The sequence below is a fragment of the Apteryx rowi genome, unplaced genomic scaffold (assembly GCF_003343035.1).
Source record: "Apteryx rowi isolate R43461 unplaced genomic scaffold, aptRow1 scaffold_41, whole genome shotgun sequence".
NCBI classification, from domain to species: Eukaryota; Metazoa; Chordata; class Aves; order Apterygiformes; family Apterygidae; genus Apteryx; species Apteryx rowi.
This window is the reverse complement of record NW_020450621.1, coordinates 412,172-433,558: the sequence shown is the minus strand read 5'-3', so window position 1 is coordinate 433,558 and position 21,387 is coordinate 412,172. Positions and strand designations below refer to the sequence as shown.

The following is a 21,387-nucleotide window of genomic DNA, read 5'->3' as shown; positions in this document are numbered from 1 at the left end:
CTCACGCGCCAGGCCCCTTCTTCAGTTGCCGGCGTCTCGTGCGGCCCCTGCGATGCGTCTGCCGGGAGCGCGGTGGTGGCTTCTCCTCAGTGAGCGGAGACGCCCTCCTCGCTCTCCGCCAYGGCGCCGGCGGCCGTTAGCTGCCGCCGCCGCCGCCCCCCGCCCCAGGGCCTGCCCGGGCCCCCCCGGAGCGGGAGCAGCACCGGCATCGTGCGAGGCTGCGACCCGCGTGGTGGAAGGCCCCTGGAGCGCAGCTCCTTACCCGCGACCTCGCCCTTCTTACCCGTGTAACGCAGCGCTTTGGTGCGGATAGGGGAGTCTCAGCGCAGGAGCTCAGTGGTCATAGGTCACCCCAAAGCTGATAGCTCATCTCCATCCCTTCTTCTTCTCCCCACACGCTTGCACCCTACCAGCATTAATTCCCCACTTCTCTCTTCCTGTACTGCCAGTACTACTATAAAACTAAAATTGGAGTCTGAAGTAGAAACTGAGTAGTCACCCCAGCTTTTTACTTAAGGAAAATATACCCAAAGGATCGGTCCAACTGACAAACTGCAGCAGTGGTTTGCGGTGAGGCAAGTCACCTTAAGAGCTGCTGGTTTCCCTCCATTGATTATAAAGGAAGTTCAGGGAGAGGCTCAAGTTAGGACAGGTAGTATCCAGCAACTCCATCCATACCCGAATGTCCATCTTTAGGCTCAAGTTCTTTAACGCAAACCACAATCATAAGATGCAGGGACACCCAGTATCTAGTTTTTGCAAGGCAAGTATTTTATTTGACAAGGAGAGATCTTAAGTTCACATGTATTTTTCTTAACATTAATAAACACTAGTTCTCATGCACTTTGCTGTTTTCTCAGACCTGGATCTTCTAGCTTCCAGCTGAAATTGTAGCTGGATTCTAGCACCATTATTCCACTTTTCCACTATTATAATTGTATCAAGTGTTAGAAACACAATGTGACAAATTCACCTCATTGTAGCCCAAATTCAAAGTAAAAATTTTAAACTATTTGTATTATGTTCACACAGAATTAAATTCAAATTACTTAAATGTTATAATTTATAAAATCTAACTTTAAACTTTAAAAGAAATCTTTTACAAAGTAGCAAACATAAGGAAAAAAATTGTTTCAGTGGCTGCTATATTCTCCTTAATTGGAATAATGTTATTCATCATAGCAATACCATGTAAAGCTGAAAAAAGGTCTAAACATATTTGAACATTTTGAATATAACTTTTTAAGTATCAGGCATTACAACCATCCAAAGCATAAAGACATAGGTTTAGTCAGTCTAATTCAGATTTTCCAACTCGCCTAAGCCTTTGTAGGATTGCACGTATATTTACTTTCTTTACCCCTACTTTCTTCCATTAAAAAACAGATTGACTTGTTAATGTACTCTTCCTCACATTGTATGCCAGCATGTTTGTTACATGTTTTTCCTCCCAAAATTCTCATTGCCTATTTTTTCTGTAAAAATAAAGCAAATAGGAATACTAAAAAATATTTTTAAACCATCCATTTTTACATTGTTCCTTCAATAAACCAGCAGTGATAGAACAGACTAGTTTTGCCTAGCATACATTATTTTCTAGAACTGAAAAAAATCAAGTGCAAGTCAGCACTGCAGCAATAATAGATGCTTTCTTGTCATCAACCAGCTAAGCCTCCCTCCTCTGATATGCTTGTACAGTTATTTAAATATACATTACTATCATACCATAACCTACTAACATATCTTACTATAGCTAAGACACATTACTATTAAGAAAATTCTGTTAAATTAAGTACAAAAAATATAAGAAATGCTGTTATATATGCTTGCAAAGTGCAGTCCAAAGGGCCCAATCTACTCTTCTTCAGATAAAGAGAAGGTTTTAGTTTCCAGATTCATAGAATCTGAATTAAATTTTGGATCAGAACTCTTACAAGGGGAAGGAAAGAAAACACAGAAACATAAATGAGGAAAGGGATGGAAACAGACACAGAAGAGAAAAGGAAAAGCCAACAAAAAAGGGGAGAGGTAAGAAACCAGTGATTACTTCCAGCACCACAAACCCAGAACAGTAGCTCTCAATAACAAACTGCTGATAGAACGGCAGAAGTGGTAAGATGCAAAAGAGCATGGCAATGCGGCAAGCAGGACAGTCTACAAACAGCAAGGTTAGCCTGACTGTCACGCTGCTTTTCCAGCCTACTGAACTTTTCACAAACGATGTGGTCTGTCTTCAGCGTGGTATGAATCTGTGGTAGTAAACTAGAATATACAGTAAAAATAACACAATCGCTTCTAACATTTAGTGAGGCTCTAAAGTGTACTAAGCCTTTTACATCTGTCATGTGTTTTATCATCAACATTAATGTCTAGGTTGCGTTACTTCTGATAAGCAGGGACTATGTCAGAATTTCTCAAATGTTTTTGTTTACTTTAAAAGCTTTCTCATTACATTTAGGGTAGAGCCCCTATACCCTGTCCCAAAATGGTTCCAGTGGTTTATGTAATTAAAGAGCTGATACAATTTGTTTCGTTTCTCAAATCCTGGAGCTTTAGGTATTTTACTGTGATACGCAGAGAAAAAAGAGCTGCTAAACCCACCGAACATTCCAGCAATTGCCAGTTCAAATTCTGAATGGCCATAAAAGGAAGCAGGGTCAAAGATAACTGGCCCAGAGTCGTCCTCAGCCACATTCCCTGCCCACAGGTCCCCATGCAGGAGAGCAGGAACAATTTCTATGTCACAGAACATTTCAGGAATCTTTAGCTGAAAGAGCATGAACAAACACGTAACAGTTCAGGAGCTTTGAAAAAATATTGAATAAGCAGAACACTATAGAGTATAAAAGAAAACCGATCAAATACTGCCTGTTTTCAGCCCTCATGGAGCACTTTTGAAGTGATGGCTACAAGCGTAAACTTAAACTACAAGTCGGTAATGAATGTTCTTACTTATTCCTGACAGTGCTTAACAAATCATTTATTTCACACCCTAGTATCAATGTCTACTATTAATGTATTGTTTCATACATTGACACTCTGGGCTGTCACAAGAAATATAAAATAAGTTTCATTTAAAATAAATGGTTTAAGTGGCAAAGAAGATTGCAACACCCTGTGGTCCTCCCTGAGCTGTTAACATGGGGACATTCAGTTTTTATGGAACTTAATTCTTAGATGCAATTTCCTATTTTATTATTAGCTATATTCTAAGAAATAAATTTCAGTGCTGACTTAGAGGTTTATTTTTAATATCCATTAAAAAAATGAAAGAGCAACATGAATTCTTTTCAACTAACTGGCGTTAGACCAGCTGTGAAGTTATTCCTGTTCACTAAAAGCCATGTAAATTTGCTATAAAACATTTAGAATTCCACTGGTACATATTTTCTAACTTCACAAATAACAGATTTAAGACATGGTTCGTACTTTTAGCTGTGACCAAAGTTCTCTTGCTTCTCTGTCTCCATAATCTTTTTCAATCAAATCCAATTGAGCTTGGAGTCGGTGACGTACAAAGAAAGAAGGCCAATCACTCTGCCATTCATTCACCTTAAAAATACGATACAGAAGTTTATAACAAACAATTTTAACATAYGCATAGTAAGTATTAATAATACATAGAAATCAAGTTAAAATGTTCACTGCTGGAACAACAGTCTAAACAACGTTAATATGGCCTAAACAATGTTACTAGACATTTGGTTGATTGTTCAGTTGGGAGTGGTACTTTCTTCCATGCTTAGGTGGGGCTGTCTTTAACATGAGATATAAGTTAAGGTTCTGGCTATTTTCAGTCATTCTGTTTTCTTAATCATATATTTTAGAGGGAGACTCTCTAGTAAGCCTATTTCAGTTTTTCCATATTATATTCTAAAATCATTCTGGAAATTTAAGAGGACAGTTCATTTTTATTAGGTAATGAATTCCTAATTTGGTAAAAAGCTGTACTCAGCAAAGAGTTTCAGACATAGAAAGTTCATTCAGTTAAATAGTTGAATGAAATTCTGCCATATGCAGAGTCAGAAATGGCTGATTTATCTCTGAGAGCCTGTTCCAATGTTTTACATGAGGTTTTATATGCTCTAAAAAGCAGTGGATTTTGCCATTTGAGATCTATGTAGTAGGGGCTTAGAAAAAATAAAAACAAAGATATGGCTTATGAAGGGATATTTATTTTGTTAAGTGTCACCAAGCTGAAAAACCACTACATAAATTTTAACTTCTTGTCCAAACCGCTGCACTTGCTTGCTGCTGCATGCCACTGAATAGCCATCACATTCATTTCACCATCAGATCAAAATGAAACACTGAAAGCAAAGCTGTGATCATAAAGCTGAATGCAATAAAACAAGCTTTTGTGTAGGGAGTTTGCAAAACTGTATGAGTACATACTAACTTYACAGACATGGAACATACCTGTGGTATATAGCCACAGCAAGTGGCTGTATGGAATCCAAACTTATCCACATACTGAGACTCAGAGCGACCTGCACCTTTACCTAAGAAATAAAATAAATATAACAAGTTTAAAGATCATTACACAGAAAAGTCTGCAAATACAGAATTAAATTTCAGACAATAGGCAAAACAAATAATTTTAAGTATGGACACTTATAAGTTGCACTTATTTCATGGTCACAGTCTCCTCTAAAGATAAAAAAAATATATCTTAACCTCAAATATATTGAATGGACACAGAGGCACAATTAGTGACTTATTTGGATAACTGAGTTACACATTCAGGAACAGAAYCTAGATCTCTGATTTGTAAGCTGACACTGGAACATGTTGCCACTAAACATGGCTTATTTTTGATTCATGAATTATTTGCGACTTGCCAGTAATCTGACTTTCTCTCAAAAATAATGGAATGTAATAGGTATACCACTACAGGTCAAACTCTGTCCATTCCTGAAGTCATGGGAAACATGCAGAAACAAAATTGGGCATCAGATTTTAATACTAATCATGCTAAAAGAAGTAGAATTCCTTGTATGGTTTCTCATTTTGTTCATTTTTGTCTTAATCCACTTTCCAAAGAACGATGGAAGGTACTTTCACTGATGTCAGTGGAAAATGGATCATGACCTTACAATGCTGAATTATAATTGCTTTCAAGAAGCAACAGTTGTTATAGATTAGATTATATATTTTAATTCAAAAATCCCCAATATATTTAAAGGGGAATTTCATTGCATGTTTACTAAATGGTACATATTCTGTAGTAAGTTAATTGGTTGAACTGACAGGGGAAAAAAATAAAAAAAGAGAATGTCTGTAAGATCAAGAGATTGATAGGCTGAAAGTTTTACCTAATACTGAAAGGGACATCTAGCCCAAATCTTTAGTTTGGTTTAAGAAATGTTGAAAGCTATAAATATCACCTATTAGCATTATTTCTTACTAAATTCCAGTATCAACATATTTTTATATAACAAAGCATGTACAAAATTAAGAATTAAAAATATATTCACTGAGTATTGTAAAGTTTAAAAGGATAAAATTTGTTTAATGTATATAAGAGTAATTATAGTTACTCTGTATATTATGTACTTTTGAGAAGTTTGGCATAGGGACAGGACATGTCTTATGAGACATCATTAAAATCATCATTAAAATTATAATGCAACACTGTCACAGGCAAATGAATTATTTCATTTTGGTTTTAGTACATGGTATCTATACCCTACCAACTGTGTGTTCCTCCTTTCTCAGTTTCTCTCCAAGCCTCTGGTTATAAAGATGAAGATCTGCTATCTGCTCTCCAAGCTTTGAAGAATATCTATAGTTTCCAAAAAAAAAAAAAAAAAAAAAAATTGAAACAAGACAAATGAATGAAACATTATGAAACACTACAGGAAAAAAATCTTAATTCAATATGAACAAGTACAGGGTTCTATATTTGCCAGGAAAATTCAGCTGCACAAATACGTAATAAGGAGCAAATGGCTAGACAGCAACTCTGTAGAAAGGGTTTATAACAGATAATAAAATGAACATTAGTCAATAATATGCTCTTGCAAAAAGAGCAAACATAACACAAGGTTGTATAAATAGGAGCACAGCGTGAAAGCCATTAAGTAATCTTCCTGGTCAACTCCACTTTAATAAGCAGAGAACAAAACATGGTATCTAGTTTTGGGCCTCACACTTCAAGATCAGTTGGACGGAAATAAGAATGATAAGTCTAAAAAGAAGCCATGAGCAAAAAATTGAATTAACTGAGGTTGCTTAACCTAAAAAAGAGACTAAAGAGAAACAGTTAGTTTCTGTGCATAGATACTTAACAGCAGCTGCAAGAAAGCAAACAATCTCTTCTCCATGTCTAGAATGGGTAGAAAAGAAATCATGGGTTTAAAATTGCAACAAAGATGATTCAGGTTAGACATTAGAAAACCTTTCCTAATATTAGGAATAGTAAACAATTGTCATGGACTGTTAGGGGAGGCTGTGGAATCACCATTATTCTCCCAATAAGAATAAGTTGGCAAACAACTGCCAGAAGACACATAGGCATCACTACATTCTCTTAGAGCAGGGGAATGACGGCAATGACTCTTGAAAGCCTAATTCCATTTTCAGCTTGGTTTACTAAGGAAACAAGGCTTATACAGTCACGTTGTCTACCTGTTTATTTCTTCTCTGCCCTAGTGCCTTTGAGCTTGTTGGTTGGCTTCGACTGTATTGATACGGGACCAGAGGTCTCAAAGACATAAGGAGCCTGTAAGTTTAATGAAAACTGATAGGCTGGGAAAAGAAGCTCAAATTAATAATCTCATGGGGGAAAGATGGGCAAAAGTGAGCCATTTTCCTATTCACTTTAGTAACATCCGACTGATCAGCACATGTGGACCGGTCTGCCAGCAATCACACACAGCTCTAGACTAGCCATAGTGTGCCATTACTGTTGCAGGCAGAAGGTCAGAGAAAAGCTAAATATGGGGAGGGAGTGTACATATATATATGCACACACATTTTAACATGGATCTTGACAGATTTAAGCTGTATCTGTAAGAGAACAGAGATGTTCTTTTCAGGAATCTCTCTGACTGAGCACAGATATAAGAAAATACTCTGAAAAAAATGCAGTAGAAAGAAAAAGAGAGAGAAGTGCAGACATACTTGTTGAGATGCTTCATCTTTAGGTACTCCATGACAAACATTGCTCCTCCTCCAGGAAGGTCAATCACTTTAATAGGCTGAGGCACTCTCACAGTATTGGTTTTCTGAATAGCTTCCAAACTTGCCATTTCSCCTTCAAACATCTTTCTAGCCTGTCAAGGAATAAGAACATCCTTGGGCTAAACTATGGATGCCTGCAACAAATTCTTTGAAAAATAGCCTTGTTTTCAAACGTAATAGTTAACTCCTCTTGATAACAGAATGTAGCTGCAGTGAGGTTTCAGTACACATAGGGAGATTCGTTTGATTACCTCAGTGGGATTTTAATCTCTTTCTTTTCCCTAAATTCATCTCAGGGTAGTAGGATAGAAAATATTTCACCTTGAATTCCCAGTTACTTATGGCGATATCAAACTACTGAGATGTAACTGTTGTCTCTGAGGAAAATACCCAAGACTTCTTCCTTCAAAACCACAGATGATCACTGCTAAATGAAGTAAAAGATTGCATCCTTAAACTGGTTCTTTCTTTCCATGCAGGTCAATGGCCACCAGATGGAGTTGACAGCACAAACATTAAACCTATACTCTGTACTTGTAAGGTAAAGATGCTGTTCTTCACAGCAATTTTGGGATGTTTTAGATATTGATAAGCAAATTTCTGATGCACTGGGTTACAAAAGACAATTTAGTACCACATTTATATAGTAAAGTCAAGAGCTCAGCCCCAAAAACTGCGATAATCTTACTGCTAGAAACCCAGAAAATAATGGAGAAGCTTGAGAAATCTGTAGCTTTCAAGAAATGCATGAGTTTCAGCATTGGCACCCTTTGTTTTCTCCCTCCCTCTCTCTTTCCCTCCCACTATTCTATCCTCCCAGCTGAAATATGAAGAGGAATGCAGTGAATGCGAATTCAGCTTTAGGCTTTTCCAAATTGTAAGTACGACAAAAGCAACTGTTCACTTGGCCTTTTTTTCCTCCATACAGCAATGCCAGGTCCTGTTGTTGAGGGCTATCATACTGCATTACACCACATGCAGCATTAACCAAACCCACTGCATTAATACCTGATGTAATATACACTACAGCTTTCAAAAGAAAATTGAAAGAAAAGCTTGAATAATCCAAAGCTTGAAAATGCACAGCTCTCCATCATTTACAAGCAACTGCTAACTTTAAAAAACATATATTGCTCTCTATATGCAATAATATTAGTAGTTAAATATCTGTTAGCATTAACCTGAGACTTGTGGTTGATCTTAACAAATATTCGTCCACTGTCTGTTTCATAGCCTTGGCCTTGGCTGATGTATCCTCCTCCCGAGCTTCCAAATGCCTTCAGAATGGAAGTTTTCAATTCTGTTTTCAGTATCTTTTCCATGGTAATTTCCAGGCTGTTGCAGCTGTTTCCTGCTAAATCCACTGCAAAACAAGATTAAAGGTCTGGGTCCTTCCCTCACTGTCACTCTGCTATGAGGTAGAAAGGGCCACCCACCAAATCAAAAAATAGCAGCTAAAACAAAAAGCAAATCCAGAGATAATGTTTAGAAATGCTTTGGTTTTCCATGGGCTTTTATAGTTTTAGATAAAAAATAAAAATCTTTAGAAATATTTGCTAGAATAAAATTGAGAGGTGTGTCCTGGGGTCCTTTCTCAACTGTGCTGAGAGCTGCTGGTATTTGTAGTTTGGACCCGTTTTTCTATTTTAAGCTCAGTGTTCACATTGGTAGAAGAGGTAATTTTTAAACAAAGCCACTAGAGGGAGTCTAAAGGCAACAATACAAATTGTGCACGTTTGTTGCATTATTGTCATTAGTGAGATATGAAAAATACAACGTTGCAGTCCACAGGATGCAGTTTAATCATGCCGCTGACCGCTTATCAGCCAACAGAAATAGGGGGAAAGTACTATTTTTCCCCCTGCTCATAACTGTTTTGTGTAGACCTATCGTCATCAATGAGCTCTTTAGAACTCTTTCTGCCTCAGGACGCAATCCTGCCGCTAGCAGATCAGTAAAAAGGTTTTTATTACCTGAAAGTGCCCTCAAGTCAGTGAGACAGTAAGGTATTCATGGCTGGGCATTATTAAGTGAAAATTTATGGTAAAAAAATCAGGAAGGTGATAAGTCAATCTAGGATTCTATTCCTGCGTGCTTCTCCTGGTTTAACACATGATCTTTAGGAAGTCCTTTCACCTTTTTCTCTCTCACACAGAAAAAGGGTCCCTTGGATACTGCTGGATTTAATCACTTTGTACTTGCAAAGTGCACCAACACTCTCAGGTATAAAATGCAACACGTTATCATAACCCTGATCCTACAAGTTTTATTTAAATACTGTCTGTATAAAGATAACATATTTGGTTCCATGAATAAGGCTGGGTCCTAGCATGTCACAACCTGTGCAAAAGACAGCAGATCTTGTTCCCCCTTGGAGCAGCAATGCCATCCCTCTCTCCAGTGACTTTCTGGATTCTGTGCCATTGCTTCACTTGTGCTTTCATCCATTTCTCTCTCTTTCCAATACCATTAGTTTACAATGCCAAAACCAAGCAGCTTACATGAATCAAAGGAAGGAATGATTACAAATACTGGCTTCATTTAGGTAAGCTTCTCACTACATTCCCAAATGGTTCTAGTCCTAAAAGGAGTGGAATAAATTGGTATAGTACAAGTGATTTCTCAAACACGTAATTTCTCAAAACATAGACAGCTTCTTAGAGTACACAGAGGAACTGGAATATGGCTGACCTCAAAGGGACAAGTCCCCCTAAGGAGGAACCTTTCTAACATCCAGATATATCAGAGCAGGACACTGCTTACAGAGTGAGAGTACAAGCTGGAAAAGTGCAGTTCAACAAACATGACCTGGAATCAGAAAYGCTGTTTCAAACACTGACGAATACACAAGAATAGCAAGAAGCCACATTTAAGGTTATCTTGGTTGGTGTGTGTAAAGTAACCAGTGACTGTTTTTACAATCCTTCTACGAAGACCAGCTGTAATTATCATAAAATCCCATGTCACTGACATACTAAGTGTGAAATACATTATTCACAAAATAAAGCCACAGAAAGTGGTGTTAGGGAAAGGTGGAGATGAAGAGTCAACACTTATCATAGGAGCCTTAAGTAGCTAGTCCATACACTGTCATGGAGCATCTGTGCCTAGGAAGAGGGCCATAGCTGCCAAAGAAAATGACAATACCCATATCAAAGAAAGCTCAAAAGCATAAGAGCTCAGCATGCAGGTTGAAGTATGGTAAACCAGTGCACATGCACTCAAAACAACTTGATCACAACTGTGGATCTTGGACTGTTTGGGGCATTCAGATCACACGACTCTGATTTACAGTTAGTGAAAATGCCAAGCAATTTGAGTTTTGGGAGGCGCCCTAAAGAGCACTGCCGTTGTATCAATAGTCTCCAACTGCCGAAGGGAGGGGACCATACAAATACAGGCTGCAGCTAAGCACCTGGGAAAAGGAATGCAGTTGTGGCAATAAAACAGACAGTAAGGGCCCTTAATTCTGCCTAATGAAAGGTATCATAATTCATTCTTCTGTTTACTTGCAAAGGACAAAGACACAAGGAGAGTGGACCTTCATCCACAATTTTACTACTGAACTGGAAATTTCTGCAGTCCAGTAAGCCATGGACTTCTAGGATTTCCAGTGAGGATGCCAATAGTTACCAACTCTGACATTTCTTTGAGCATCCTGGCATTTTGTTTTTGGTTAAATCAGAAACAGGACTGTGTTAATTCAAGTATCTTGCGTCACTTATAGATTAGCCAAGAGATAGCAAAAGACTTCAATTCGCTTCCATTTTCGATCAATATTGAACCAGCTAACTACAGGTGAAAGGCCTAATTTCCTAACAACATTTTGCTTCTTGTTGCTTTCAGTCAATCAGTTTCAAACATCTTGTTTTCAAACACTGGAAATACAATTCAGAAGTGTCCCAAATGAGCTTTAAGTAACAGAAGTGCTTAAAAAAAGCTCACTAGTACCTAAATGAAATCTCGCAACACAAACAATTCAGCACCATGGCCAGATCACAAATAAAAATATTAATTGCTTAATGGCAAGGAATTATAAAAGACTGTTTATGTGAGTACTGTCGGGCTCTTGGACTGAGACCCAGCTTCATGATTATGCTTGTAGTGGACTTTTTAGCCATTTAATTTCCTGGCTCCTTTTTCTTGTTCTGCTCACAACTGCTTCTATCATCTGTTAGAATATTATCTTGCAAAGAAAAAAAAAAAAAGGTATTCTGATTCTGGTGTGGTTTAATTACCAGAAATATACTTTCTCCTAAAGTCTTTTGTCACAAATGGCACCTACAAGACAAACTAATTAAATTACCACTTCCCACTCTTTTTTATTTCCGCTATAAAGGCCAGTACCAGTTAAAATCACCACATCTGTTTAGGAAAAACAGTGAAGATGAAAAACAGGAAGAAAACAACACTAGACATTAACATTCATATCTTCAGGCAGTTATTGCAGTTGCAAAGAGGGCAGCAGTCTACAAGAATTAAAATAACAACAACAAAATCACATTGATGCATAGGGGTATATATGAACTAAAAGTACATACTATTTCAGTAGAAATGTGGGCTCCATGCAGAGCTGAAGGAATGACATTTCTATTTTTTTGGCTGAAGTTTTTCAAATGTGCATAGCACTGACTTAGCTATACTTCTGTTTTCAGCAGGCATAGTACAAAGCTAATGCTGTTTTAAAATTCCACCTTTAAACAAAAATGGYAAAATATCACTTAAAAATACTACAAAACTATCTATACCATAGGACTTTTATTTTTGTTTTCACTTCCCATAGAAGTTTGGCCAAGTCATTAAAAGACTTCACATTGCAGACATGTGAAGACACTGACGTGGTGTCTCAATCTGATATACAAAATCTTCAAGTGTATTTTTAACATACATATATATAAATAGATATTATAAAATTCTCCTCCCAGAGTCATGTTCTGCACATTGCATCATTTCACTTTTCATTTGCTTATTAAAATAAAAGCCTTTAACAGTAGAAGTATAAATTCTGGAGGCCTAAAAAAATGGTGCTGGTCAGACTTGGCAAGTTTTGATAACACTTGTTTGTTTTGATTAACTGTGTTCAAACAGGGATAATCAATTATGTTGATAACAGCTGTGTTTTGGGTTTTTTTCTACACTAAGCATACATACAGAAAGTAGACAACAATTGGCATTAAAGCAGTAAAAAATATCTATCAAAATGACAGGCATGTGAGAGTTTGGTATCTCCCTCCTTAGTTGTCTGTATCCATCTGTTGTCCCATCTCATTACTTTGAATATATAAGGCATGCCCAGAGCACAGAATGCAACAAAGGGGTTAACAAAAAGAATCACGAGAGTGGTACAGAATTAGATGTTATGGAAGAAAACATTACCTTACAGAACTGCAGCAACTTCTTCGTAAGGGTCAACCAGCAGCCTGTCCTCAGAAAAGATCTCATCCTCTTCTCCATTGTCTGATTCAATCGTTGTTTATGAGAACTCAAAACCAAAGGATCCATGGTACAGTAGAGCCAGCTATTACATTCCATTTGTATTCTTCTTTACTCCCCTTCCGTTTTTAATTGTAGCACAACATTGCTTAAAACGACGAGCCTAATATCCCTAAAATTAAAGCCCTAAATATAGCTGTTTCTACTTTCATAACCTGCAAACAATGCAATCACAAAAGTATTTTGATTCTGGTCTGTTGGATAAAGGTGAACTCTGAGGACTTACCATTTATCACTCAGTGCTACAATTGACAGAGAATCCACCTTCATTTAACTTTTCACCTTCTGATAATAAAAGGTATTTTAGTATACTAAAGATATTGATTTATTGAAGATTTGTAAATGAAATAACTTTATTAAATAACTTAACTTTATTATAAGGGCATATGGATATGAACAGTTGAGGAACTATCCAGATTGACTGCTGACCACAGCATTTCTTCAATCAGTTACACTAAGCAATGTTAAGTTCGGGTGAATGTGATAGGATATGGACAAGGACATAATGTCTCATCTACAATATCCTAATAGCTGGTATCATACATAAAGTTTGAAGGAACATATATAACCTCAAATGCTATTGTAACTGAACAGCACGTTGTATATTTTTTTCAGTGACACTGCTTCAGATTAAAAACCACGACCAAGTTCCCACCAACACCTTTGCTAACCATGACCGCCTAACAAACTAGGTACTTTTAACAAGCTAAGGCAAGTAGCTTCCCATAAATGAAAGCAAGCTGTAAGGTTTTAATTCAGAAAACACAGACAACAATAATCAACTGGGAAACTTTATTTTATTTAAGCAACAAGTAAAAGCTATTCTGTGGAGCAAAGCTTTAGAACTTTTTGTAGCCAAAGTTAAACAGCCAGCGAAAAGACTAGTAGAATTAAGGGTAGAAAGTTTTATCAAGTGATAGTCTTCTCTAGACCTGTTATCAATTCTTCCAAATAACTGCAAAACCAGCAATTAAAAAAAAATCAGTTATACGCCAATATCCTGTGAAAAAACATTTTTTAATTAAAGCCATTCCCAAACATTTAAAAATCATGTTAGGAATCATGCATCTCTCTCACCTACCTGGCACACTTGCACTGAAATATCATTACCAGTCTACACCAAAAACAGCAGAGTTACAGTTTTAGTGTTATTGTCTTGCAAGTACAAGAAATAGTTATTCTGCAACTTTGTGCTTGAAATCTTTAAAGTATTTCTATGACAGTGGTGGAGAGTAGCTGTTCTGTGAGTTACCTTTTAATCTCCTTTGGTTTCATGTTTCTTTTCCCAAGAGCTAGAAAGCGCACTTCGTGGGGATCTAAGAAAAATAAGTCAGCTTATAGCACCTGTATTCTAAATTACAGAAAATTTATGTGAAGCCCATACCATGAGCTGATGGCATTATCCTGTGGGCAGTGATGGCAGTCGATTGTTCGTATTAGTGAGTAAGAACATCTTCACAGGCTGTATGCACGCAGAGTGTCTTACCTGAAAGTCTGCTTTAAGACTGCACCCTATTGGACAAAAACATAACCCAGAAAAGAAAACGGAGCTAGCTCTGGTGAAAACAAAATTGCTCCTGATGGCAGCCAGCTGATCAGCAAACACAGAACAGCCTACAAGAATGCCATGAAGCACCAAAACGCACATGCCCAGAACAATTTACAAGAATTCTCACACTGCTTTGTAACAGAACAGGGAGCAGTCTCCATCTCATAAAACCGCATTACCAAAATGAACAGAAAGTCCAAATCACTTTTTATGAATCCACTTAGAAAATTTTCTTGCTGACTTTCAAAATATTTTGTTAACGTTGTTTTTATGCACATAACTGCAAATGAAGAGACCTGAAAGATTCTGAGCAATCTATCCAGAAGAGAGGGGAAAAAACAGCAAAAAACTATGAGCAACTTTTTTAGCCATCTCCTCAATAACTGAGAAAAACAATCTTCCATTTCACAAGCGCTTCTCCGTTGATGTTTTCCATTAGGGTGTGAATGCAAATCCTTAGCTAGTATTTCTCTACTCTGAAGCACAATTGGTCCCTAACAGAGAGCTTCTTCCAAATTATTTACCCTTGACTTGATTTGAATTAACTTGCCTAATCTCAAGTGTACAATGCCTCCTTGACACCAACGGAGGTTTTATGCAACTGAATAAACCCCTTCCTGGATATTTCCCTCTTAAAAATTATCCCCAACTGCACTAAAAAGGGATGAATATGCCATGCTTCATATTCAGCAGGACTCATTGATTCTAGATCTTTAGCTGTGCAACAAGGTCAAGGGTCTAGTAGCTATTTTAACATTACATGCCTGTAGTTGCATCACCAAGCACAGGGTTTTCCAAGTAACATGGGAAGTATTCTGCTTGAGCAGAAAGTCATTTTATCAGGTTTCTCATAATGTTTAGGGAAGATCCTCTATATCCTGTACCAAAATGGTTCCAGTGATTCATGTAGTGAAAGAGCTGATAAAGCTTTAGGCGTTTTTCAAACCCTGGAGCTTTGGGAATTTTACTGTGATAAGCAGAGTAAAAGGAACTACTAAAGCCACCAAACATCCCAGCTATTGCAAGTTCATACTCTGAATGGCCGTAGAAAGAAGCCGGATCGAAGATAATTGGACCAGAATCATCCTCAGCCACATTTCCTCCCCAGAGATCCCCATGCAGGAGAGCAGGAACAATTTCTGTGTCACAGAACAAGCTGGCTATCTTCAGCTGCAGGGGAAAAAAAACCAAGATGTACCAGTAACACATTTTAAGGTGAGTGACTATAGGGTTTTATCCACATACATGCAAAGGTTACAGAGCATTAATTCAAACTTCTTAAAAGCCAGTTAACAAAAAAATGCAATTTGAAACAGCATAGGACCTGATCAATAGAGCTGCTGAGATGATCGACTGGATTTCTACTTTAACATAGATGCTGGCAGTTGAAGACTAGTCATCCAGTCACATATCCCATTGCCAAGCCTAGTGTGCGGAAATTATGCTATTAGAGATTCCACCTTGTATTAACCAACTACATTTTGTATTTTTTCTCAAAAGCAGTAAGCTCAGTTGCTCTTTGGCATTAAAAAAATTGAAAATATAAAAATGCATTCAGTGCTGCAATATTAATCAGCTTTAAAAATAAAAATAATAAAAACTGGGAACCTTTTATCAATCTTGAAGGGATTCCTATGAAGTAGTAACCAAACAGCTAACGCTGCAGTCGCTTAGTTAGATGCAAATATTGCATGAACAGATGATGTGAAGGACTTCTATTCCTAATAAGTAGGACACTATTCCTAATAAGTATTTCTCATCATGCACACGTTCTAGGGAATGAGAAACGTGAACTTGAACCAGTATTTCCCATGTAGTAAAGCAAAGTGCTATTTGGCACTCATTCACTTTGGGATATTAGCATAGGTGGTGTGGCAGAAGCTGGTACACCTTAGAATAAAGGGCATTTTAATCCCTAAAAGCTGGAGTCTCTTACCAACAGAACCTGGAGCATACCAACAAAAAGACAGAAATTCTGCTTTAACAAAAGAAATGCTAAACAACTGATACCTAGTATCACTATAATGAGAAGTGAGTGAAATTCTTCTACCTGAAGCTTTGCCCAAAGTTCTCTTGCCTCCCTGTCTCCCGAATTCTTTTCAATCATGTCCATCTGGGGCTGGATTCTTTGTCTGGCAAAGAAAGTCACCCAGTCATTCTGCCAGTCGTTCACCTGAAGGAACAGGATCGCAGAGCAGATATTAGTTCTACACCACACAAAAGAAAGATTTTCTTCTTTTTCAAATAAAACTTAGGAGAATAATACAGCCTTCCTGTTGATAGTATCCAGGACAGTAAATGTTACTATTTTTTAATGGAAAGGTACCTTAAAAAATTAAGTTAGGGAAAAAGTAGTTTTCTCAGTAATAAAAACAGGAAAGAAGAAATATACAGATATCCAGCACAGCTTAAGTGCTGTCCTTAGCAGGCTGAACAATGGTTTTTGTTGTTATAACTCCATATAAATAAATGAATTTGCATTATGGATTATTTTGGCCATTTGTGTCACTCAAAGCAAAATAACATAATCCTAAAATTTTATCAGTCTGATGAAGTACAACCTACCTGTGGAAGATAGCCACAGCAGGTAACTGTATGAAAACCAAATTGATCCACAAACTGGACTTCCATTTGCCCTTGACCTTTACCTTTCAAATCAAAGACAAAAATCCAATACTAATAACAAGATTCTACATATCTACAGTGCAACTGGACCTTTAAAACTATGGAAGGGTATAACTTTTTTTACTGAGAATAAAAAAACTGCACCTCAATGCCCTTTTTATTACAATACTTGTTGCTGTTGTTTTGTGATTTTTAAACTTGATGTAAAGTTACATTATAATTTTCATCACCACATTTTGAGGTAGTATATCTCCTCTGTTACCAGGTCCTTGCAGAAACATTAGCTCAGGATCCCAAGGGTCCCAAATCAAACAAATGTTATACATACAGGGATCCAAACTGAGCAAACAAAAGCAAACAAGAAGACCCCCTGCCTAGGTCTTTCTTCCAAATTTATTTTCATGACATCTCTACTGGAAGAAGACAAACTTATCCTGAAATAACAAAAGCTATTTGAACTGACTGTTTTGCAGGTTATTATTAACTAGGTTAAATTTGCAAACAGCTGTGTACTGTACCAACTGTGCTCTCCTCTTTCTTCAGCTTCTCTCCAAGCTGCTGGTTATGAAGGTGGAGATCAGCCAGTTGTGTTCCAAGCTTTGCTGAATGTCTAAGAAACAAAAGTATGCTTAGCAACACTGATACGTGAATGAATCCAGTTCTTGATATACAAGGAATTACTTGGACACATTTATCAAGCACATGAAAGAAGTTCCACATCTACAGCAAAGTAAATTTTCAAGCTATTAGGGTCAGAGACACCTCTTCTTCCTGTGAAGATTACGTATTAGCAGAGAACAAAATGTACTTACACGGTTATTTCTGAGAACACTAATTCAAAGTGAAAGTGAACAGCGATCCTAAATTCCATAGCAACAAGACACTAGTGATTCTAATTTCTGTGTAATATTCATTCTGTATTAGCTTTCAGCAAGTAAGAAAAGAATGCACAGTACATGACGCATTTTTCTTGACAAACTGACTTGGTGAGACAGAGACAAGTAGGATTCATCCTTTTCTTTGTCTCCCTCTTCTCCCCTTCTCCCTCTCTTCAGTGAAACCTCCATTAACCTTTCAGCTACCTCAGTTTCTGGCTTTCTACCACCTCCCCTCTCTAAATGTCTGGCGCCTAGAAGATGGAAGAGAAAATGCATTCTCTGCCAGAACAAAGTAACAAAGTTCCTGTTACTTCTTCAGCAGCTATCTCCAAAGACAGTTGAAAATTACCTCCTTGCATTTTAAGAGCTTATGAACTCATTTCTTGTCGCTGATCTCATGTCCAGCTCTTCTCTTAATCACTTGTTCAGATGGCCCTCATTTATCTGTTTATAACAAAAGCTTACCTTCTATACAGTTCAGAAAAATCTTGCAGTAATTACAAGCAACTCTCGTGGCCAGCAGCTTCCCATATGCTCCTTTTCCTGTCTCTGACCTCTCACATCTTTCTCTGCCCTAAAGGCACTGTCATTTAAGGCAAAGTTATTTCTTCATTTTGTTTCTGTTAACACAGACTGTAGCCATCCCCTGAAATTTGTATGTCAAGGGTTGCATTTGCACACTTTTCCTTTCAATCAGCACAAACACAACAGGATTTCTGCTTTTTCTCCTGGACTTCACTGAGGGCTCTTCATCACAGACTCTGCAAGTGGGCAGGGTGAGGAATAAATCTTTAAGACAGCTGCGAAAGTCCTGAGATTGGGATGAAAAATTGGACATGCCCACCTCCCTAATGGAATTGGAGAGATGTCTTCATCATATTTAATTTCCCCAAGAATTTGCACAGAGAAGGGAAGAATATGCCAAAGATTTTAAACAATCAAAATCAACATAAGAATTATTAAAAATATTAAAATCAGGATGTATTCACTTTGGGAGGTGCCTTTGCATGCTTATGACAAGAAATATTAAAAAATGGTTCTTGCACCAAACAAAAGTACACAAAACAGGTGATCAAGCAGGTCATTTTCCAGTCCCAGTTCTCAAGAACCTTACTGTGAAAATCACTAGTTACTTAAAAAAAAAAAAATCACTCCTCAATGTAAGACTTCACTGCTAGGTGAAGTATTGGGATGTATTTTATACAGTTCTCTGCTGTGTAACTTTCCAAATCTTGACTTGCTTAAAAGAATACATTAAAATTGATTTCCACTTTGAAAGTAAGTGATTTAATTGCCCTAACAGTCAAACTTTCTTGCTGAAATAAGCAAGATAATACTGTGTTTTACCTGTTTAAGCCTCTCATTTCCAAATGCTCCATCACAAACAGAGTAGTGCCTCCAGAGAGGTCTATAACTTTGATGGGTTTAGGCACTTTTATTGTCTGCGTTTTCGAGATGGCTTCCAAACTTGCCATTTCTCCCTCAAACATTCTTCTAGCCTGCCAAATATTAAAGGAAAGCATCAGTCTCTATGAACAGTAGTCACAGTGAAACAAAGCTCTTTTACAGAGCCAATCAAGGCTGTAAAGTTTAAACAAAAAATTAGGGGCAAGTGAGCTATACCATGGAAGAGAGGTAGGTAGATCTACACCTCCAGACTTGACAGTCATTTCTGAATTACAGGAGTCTCACTTCATAAACCTACTACATAGAAATGACTTAGTTTCTAACATTCTCTATAATCACAAAAGTAACTCGGAGTCTGCTTACAACAGAAAGTGTGCAAACTGCATGTATATAAAATGTAGGCAATAACTTTATTAACAGATTATGCTGCAAATGACTAGGAAGATAAGTGCAACAATGTATATCGAGCTAGAAGAATGGTGCTGGTCTTAGTGTTCTTCATGTCTTTCCTCACGCAGACTGCTCAGTAACACAGCAAAAATAACTGTTGCCAGTCTTCAAGACAGTCCGATCTGCAGTCCACAGAATGATATTCCCTGGCCTGCTTCCTTTGCCTCATGTGAGGAAAAGAATATCAATGATAGTAGCCAAAAGCCCCTTACTGCGCTCGCACACAGAAGCCTTTAGAACCCAAGCTACTACCAAAGGCATTCACTCTGAGGACATGCTGAACTTAGGATCTATTTCGGCAACTGTTATTCATATTGAGTAAAATCTGTTCTCTGAGTTGCTCCATAAACCTCAGTGGCACAAGGCACGTGAAGAAATGCTACTCAAGAAGACTGAGACAGAGGYGGCAGAAGAGGGCACGTGGGAAATCTACAATATCTGCTAAAAGCAAAAGCAAGGAAATACAATGACCAAAATAGAAATAAAATACTACTACTTTAGTACTAATACAGTCAAAGGACTATTTGCAATAGACATTGATTAAAAATTCTAGCGTCTATAGGAGATCAAGAATAACTGCTGAATTACTGAGATGTGCGATACCTTTGTTCAGAGGAAATCAGGAAATACTGTATCGCTAGCTAAAGCATCATACTAGATTGAAGTGTTAACTTTAATAGAGTAAAAACCACAGTGTTTTCTAAAGAAAATGCTGATATATATCCACTGCTGCACACACAGCACAGTATTACAATACAGTTTGGCAAAGTTTGCTTTAATCATCATTCAGAATCCACAGACACAGCCAAAAGCATAGAAAATGAAATGACTGCTGAATAGAAGATCTATCCAGATTTTTTTCCTAAGTTCTACCTTGTACTAGCTGGATTGTATACCTAAATATACATTTTAAAAAGGTTTAAGTGGAATTGTTATGTTGCTACCAATTTAAACTATTTTCTGTCTAATGTGAAGCAGAACAACCTTTCAGGATTTTCTTGTGTTATCACCTCAGTGCTTGCTTTTCCATCCAGCTCCCTTATATGACCAGAAAGGGGGAACAAATTTGGAACAAATATAGTTGCACACATCCTTTCAAAAACATTCCTTTGCTATTAAAGATATATACAAGTTCTGCCTTTTGTTCTTCCAGTGATACCATTCCCTTGACAGACACAAGTGTTAAGTGCCTTCAGAGTAAATTCCACCTGATCTCTCCTTTTGCTAATAGGGATGCCATACAGGTATTTTGTATTTTACTTATCTCTATCAACTGCAGTTATCTGCCTTCTACAGTAGCTGGTACCCCATACTGAAAGAACAAGGCAGAAAATCTTAAATGGCAATTACGGAAAATACCATTCATTGAGAAAAGCTACTTATGTGCAARAAATTACCAATTTTGTTACAACGAGGAAAGATACAGCTCATCAATAGATAAGCTTGCATCTCCTCGCTCGCTCCAGACGCTTCCCCAAMGTACGCACCGCAGCGACACCGCCACTACCGCAGCCAGGTCTGACACCGGCGGGCCGCTGCAGGGCTCGCCCGGGATCACCAGCGCTGCCAGCGGCACAGCCAGGCCCCAGAACCGCCGCTTCCCAGCCCGCGACGGAGGCACGTGCCGGCGGCCAGACCCGGGCCCACAGCAGCGGCCGCCACCCCCTCCCGGGCAGAGGCCGCCCAGCGACGCCACCTCTCAGCCCGGCGGCAGCCGCTACTTTAGCGCCCCAGGGGGGCCGGCGAACCTCCGTGGGCCGAGGCCGGCACCTCGCCGCCGCCCGGCTCCTCAGCGCGGCG

At 38.0% G+C, this 21,387-nt stretch overlaps 2 protein-coding genes across 8 annotated transcripts; both read right to left on the bottom strand.

The window, feature by feature from the left end:
• Positions 1–1,066: 1,066 nt before the first annotated feature.
• On the bottom strand, positions 1,067–13,380 carry FN3K (fructosamine 3 kinase). 5 transcript variants are annotated; one of them, XM_026075673.1, is made up of 9 exons: positions 12,562–13,380; positions 11,727–11,879; positions 9,687–9,766; positions 8,367–8,548; positions 7,126–7,277; positions 5,694–5,785; positions 4,420–4,502; positions 3,430–3,552; positions 1,067–2,767 (listed from the first exon to the last, which is right to left on the bottom strand). In XM_026075673.1, exons 3-9 carry the CDS (start codon positions 9,724–9,726, stop codon positions 2,429–2,431), a joined length of 1,011 nt encoding a protein of 336 aa, XP_025931458.1. In that variant the 5' UTR covers positions 9,727–9,766; positions 11,727–11,879; positions 12,562–13,380; the 3' UTR covers positions 1,067–2,428. The 5 variants fall into 5 exon arrangements, with proteins under 5 accessions (XP_025931458.1, XP_025931457.1, XP_025931461.1 ...); XM_026075672.1 differs by having other exon boundaries at positions 9,526–11,879; positions 12,562–12,790; positions 12,905–13,380; XM_026075676.1 differs by lacking the exon at positions 9,687–9,766.
• Positions 13,381–13,456: 76 nt separating this feature from the next.
• LOC112970846 (ketosamine-3-kinase-like) lies at positions 13,457–21,244 on the bottom strand. 3 transcript variants are annotated; one of them, XM_026075680.1, is made up of 6 exons: positions 19,078–21,244; positions 17,371–17,462; positions 16,793–16,875; positions 16,278–16,400; positions 15,261–15,397; positions 13,457–13,994 (listed from the first exon to the last, which is right to left on the bottom strand). In XM_026075680.1, the coding sequence occupies exons 1-6, from the start codon at positions 19,251–19,253 to the stop codon at positions 13,934–13,936; spliced, it is 672 nt and encodes a 223-aa protein (XP_025931465.1). In that variant the 5' UTR covers positions 19,254–21,244; the 3' UTR covers positions 13,457–13,933. The 3 variants fall into 3 exon arrangements, with proteins under 3 accessions (XP_025931465.1, XP_025931464.1, XP_025931463.1); XM_026075679.1 differs by having other exon boundaries at positions 13,457–15,397; positions 19,078–19,229; positions 19,354–21,236; XM_026075678.1 differs by having other exon boundaries at positions 13,457–15,397; positions 19,078–21,237.
• Between the last annotated feature and the right edge of the window lie 143 nt (positions 21,245–21,387).